We start from the raw sequence: 4,568 nt of genomic DNA on the forward strand, positions 1-4,568 counted from the left end.
CGATTTCAACCTCAATAATTCAATTTGAAAATATATCAAATCGAACCGAACAACATTAATTTGGTTTCGGTTCGATTTTAACAATTTCATTAATCACCCCTAACGAGAACACTACATGACAATGTTCTTTCTAAATCTCTTACTTATTATTTTAGAAAAAAAAATACTTTTTGTATCTGAATTTTGAAGAATATGTGCATTTAGTACCATAGATTTCAAATTAGTCATTTTAATTCTTTTCAAAAATAGGTTTAAAAGAGAAAAATACTTTTTAATTTAATATTAAAAAATTATAAATGCTTATGTGGCAAGATGACACGTAATGTTTTTAAATTTTTTTTTTTCTTTTTCTCTGTCCCTTCTCTCCTATCACTCTCTCCTCCCTCTTCATCCTTTTTCTCTCTGGTTCTCTCCGGCATCTCCATTACCAATCTAAAGCAATCTTCTCCATGTCCATTAATAATCTAGAATCAATCGTAGTTAAAATCCTTAGGTTATTGAAACTTTTCCAGTACATCTTTTCTTCACATAGAGTTTCCCATAGTACAGAGGCATCTCCAATAACATTCCGATAGTTTGTTGAATCAATGGAATATAGTGTTTAAAACGCCAATCTTCTTACTTTTCTAGGATGCACTTCAGTTTAAGCTTAGAAATTTTTCCAAATAAAATAAAAATCAATATATGTATAAATAATTGTGTTATGAGTAACAAAAAAATATATTTTAAAATTAATAATAAATTCGGATTGGTTCGGGTTGGTTTGAATTATATTAGGTAAACCCATGAATCAACCCAATCCATAAAATTTTCATTTATTTGAGTCAAACCCAACTCAAACCGCACGATTTTTTTGGGTCATTGTATTTTTTGAACACCCCAATTTTAGATATTGTTAGGTAAAAATTTAAGTGTCTTTTAAAAAGAAAAAAAAAATAAAGAGAACCAACCTTGAGAATTCCATATTGATAGAATTTGAAAATGGAGTCTCTATTTTTGAACTCCAACTTTGAGTTATGGGTTTAAACAGTACCTATGTTAGTACTAGTTTTGACATCTTGATCTTTCATTGGAAAATTAAGATCAAAATGACATATTTTCATGTTATTATGTTGCATGATTTGGCTGAGATGAGAATTAGACAATGGGAGATTAAGCATAACAATGACTTGACCGATTGTTCTAAAAATGTAGAGTCAAAATGGAACAAGAAAGAAAGTTCAATAACTAAAATATATGGGTTTTAATAATTTAGAGATAAAAATGAAATAAATTAAGAATTTGGGTAGACTTAGCGAGTGCTTGGCTCAAGCTTACAGATTGATTTGAGTTTAATTGGTATAAATTATCAACTCAATATTTGGTTCACTAACTCAGTTTAATTGATTGAAGTTTTCTTAAGTTAAAAAAGAAATTTTATAGGTTGCCTCAATTTTTTTTTCATATAAATACTCCAATTTTCTCTTATTTTTCAATTCTTACACCAATATTCTCAATAATTTATAAAAATATCTCACACAATCTCACAAAATTCCATAATTAAAAACTCCCTTTAAAACATGTCAAAACGATAAATAGTCAAATAAATAAATGTGTTGGCTATTATTAACACACACTCAACTACTAATCCAGACTTTGTTAAAACATTTATGTCATAAAATCTTTTGATGCTTCCATTATTCTCGTTCTTCTTGAAATATGCAGTTTTGTTTGTTTGTTTATTTATTTATTTATTTTAGTAATATACATATATATTTAAACAAGAATGTCTTTTAACTCTAACATATGAAACTTTAGTTTAACCTAAAAATCAAAAGTATATATTGTATTTTTGCTGTTACTATGAAACATAAGTATTTTATTTACCTCAAATACCAAAACTACAAGAAAGAAATCCTAAAATATGACATCTCAATTGAGCGTTTAAAATTTAAAAAGATATTTATGTAATTAAATGATTGTACAAAAAGTTTAAACAAACAAAAATAGTAAATAAAAAATCAGAATTTTTTAGATTACAAAAACTGTACTAGATATTTTTTACTCAACTCATCTCAATCGTACATCCCAAATATATTTTAATAACTTCCTTAATAATAATCCCGATGCTTGATAGTCCAAGTTCAGAAATGGACTTGGTTGCTCATAGTCATCATCTCCCTCTCTGTTTGTTTCCTCATAATCTCCATTTTTAACAAATTCCCCAGCTCCACCAAGCTCCCACCAGGTCCTCCTTCAATCCCCATCCTCACCAGTTTCCTATGGCTCTGCAGATCACCACTCCAAATCGAGTCTCTGTTGCGCAGTTTCGTCGCCAAATATGGCCGCATCCTCACCCTCCCCATCGGCGCCAGCCCCGCCATCTTCATCGCCGACTGCTCTATCGCCCACAAATCCCTTGTCCAAAATGCCGCTCTCTTCGCCGACCGCCCACCGGCCCTCGCCACGAACAAGATCATCTCCACCCATCAATACAACCTTGCCTCTGCTCCTTACGGCCCACTCTGGCGTCTCCTCCGCCGTAATCTCACTTCCCAAATCCTCCGTCCTTTCCGTATCAAGGCCTACGCCCGTGCTCGCAAGTGGGTTTTGGATCTTCTTCTTAATCGCTTTCTCTCTCACTCCAGATCTGGAACTGCCGTCTGCGTTGTCCATCATTTTCACTACGCTATGTTCTGTTTGTTGGCGTTGATGTACTTTGGGGATACGCTTGACGAATCCCGGATCAAGGGAATTGAGAACGTGCAGCGTGAGATGCTTATAAATCTTCCGCGTTTCGTTGTCCTTAATTTTTGGCCAAAATTAACCAACATTTTGTTTCATTATCGGAAAGTGATATTTTCGCAGCTCAGAAGAAAGCAAGAGAAGGTCCTAATCCCTCTAATCAACGCCAGAAAAAAGGCCAAGCAAGAAAGAGAAAACAGAGAAAAAAGCGCTGAAATTGAAGAAGAAGATGATGGTGAATTCGTGGTGTCATATATTGATACGCTGCTCGAATTGGAACTCCCCGACGAGAAGAGAAAGCTTACTAACGACGAAATGGTCACTTTATGCTCCGAGTTTCTCAACGCCGGCACGGACACTACCTCGACGGCATTGCAGTGGATAATGGCGAATTTAGTGAAATACCCAGAAATCCAAAACAAGCTTTTTTCAGAGATGAAAGGAGTAATGGGAGATGGATCAAGGGAGGAGGTGAAGGAAGAGGATTTGGGGAAACTTCCATATTTGAAAGCAGTGGTTTTAGAAGGATTAAGAAGACACCCACCAGTACATTTCGTGATACCACACGCAGTAAAAGAAGATACAGAGTTGGAAAATTATGTGATACCAAAGAATGGGAGTGTGAGTTTCATGGTGGCGGAGATGGGTTGGGATCCAAAAGTGTGGGAAAATCCGATGGAGTTTAAGCCGGAGAGGTTCATGAAGAGCAGCGAAGAGGAAGAAGAAGAAATGGCGGGGTTTGATGTAACAGGGAGCAAAGAGATTAAGATGATGCCGTTCAGAGCAGGGAGGAGAATATGTCCAGCGATCGGTCTAGCAATGCTTCATTTGGAATATTTCATTGCCAATTTGGTATGGCGGTTTCGATGGCAGGCGGTGGATGAAGACGGCGTCGATCTAGCGGAGATGATAGAGTTCACCGTCGTCATGAAAAAGCCTCTCAAAGTTAATATATACTCCAGATTTTAGATGAATAAAACTATTGTCACACATTCTCAAGCTAAAATATTGCAAAAACAAGACAACTTAAAACTATTTGCAAATATGACCGAATTTATCCAGACAAAATGTCTAAAAAGCCCATTGAAGACACAAAAATATTATGGTAAGAAATTTTCAATTCAGTTTATTAGTAATAGATTTTAAATCTAATGATAAAAGTCTATCAATGATAAACTCTTTTTATAGATCGACAATCACAAAAAAATCACAACTCTGATTCTTTCATTTGATCTTGATTTTTTTTTTTTCACTTTTTAGCATGTTATCATCAATAGGCTTCTATTACCAACATTATCATATCTTTGCTATGATTTATCGATGATAGCAAAATTTAGACCCACCTATTGAAAATGTCCAAAATGTCCAATTAGAGTCTATCAATAAAGATTTTGCTACCAATGATATGACGTATGACTGATAGACTTTACCAGTGATTAGAGTTTATGACTTATAAACCTATATTATTTGAAGTTTTTCAACGATAGCCAATAATAGATTTTAAATGGTTATTGAAGTCTATCACTTATAGAAGATTATCATTGATTATTGATAAACGTTTATTACATGCTTTTAAACTTCAACCATAGACTCTATTAGTAATATGAGGTATCATCAATAAACTTTATCAATGATTAGAGGTGTCATTGATAGACTACATAAATAGTTAGAGTCTATGACTTATAAGCTTATATTATTTGAAATTTATAAATGATAGCGAATGATAGTCTCTAGTACTTTTTTCCTTTGGAAAGTATTTTAGTCTTTTGCTTTTGTATAATTCAAAGGTGTATTGAACTACTAAATATGTAACAATCATTTTGATACTCTTTATATTGAAAAAA

The 4,568-nt window shown here is 33.5% G+C and overlaps 1 protein-coding gene across 1 annotated transcript; it reads left to right on the forward strand.

Moving 5' to 3' along the window:
- Positions 1 to 2,115: 2,115 nt before the first annotated feature.
- Positions 2,116 to 4,046, forward strand: LOC120088679 (cytochrome P450 89A2-like; the record flags this gene model as incomplete). Its single annotated transcript, XM_039046099.1, has 1 exon — positions 2,116 to 4,046. A coding segment is annotated over one exon (1,578 nt), but the record flags the coding sequence as incomplete, so codon positions are not given.
- Positions 4,047 to 4,568: the final 522 nt, after the last annotated feature.

Source organism: Benincasa hispida, chromosome 10 (assembly GCF_009727055.1).
Source record: "Benincasa hispida cultivar B227 chromosome 10, ASM972705v1, whole genome shotgun sequence".
Classification (NCBI taxonomy): Eukaryota; Viridiplantae; Streptophyta; class Magnoliopsida; order Cucurbitales; family Cucurbitaceae; genus Benincasa; species Benincasa hispida.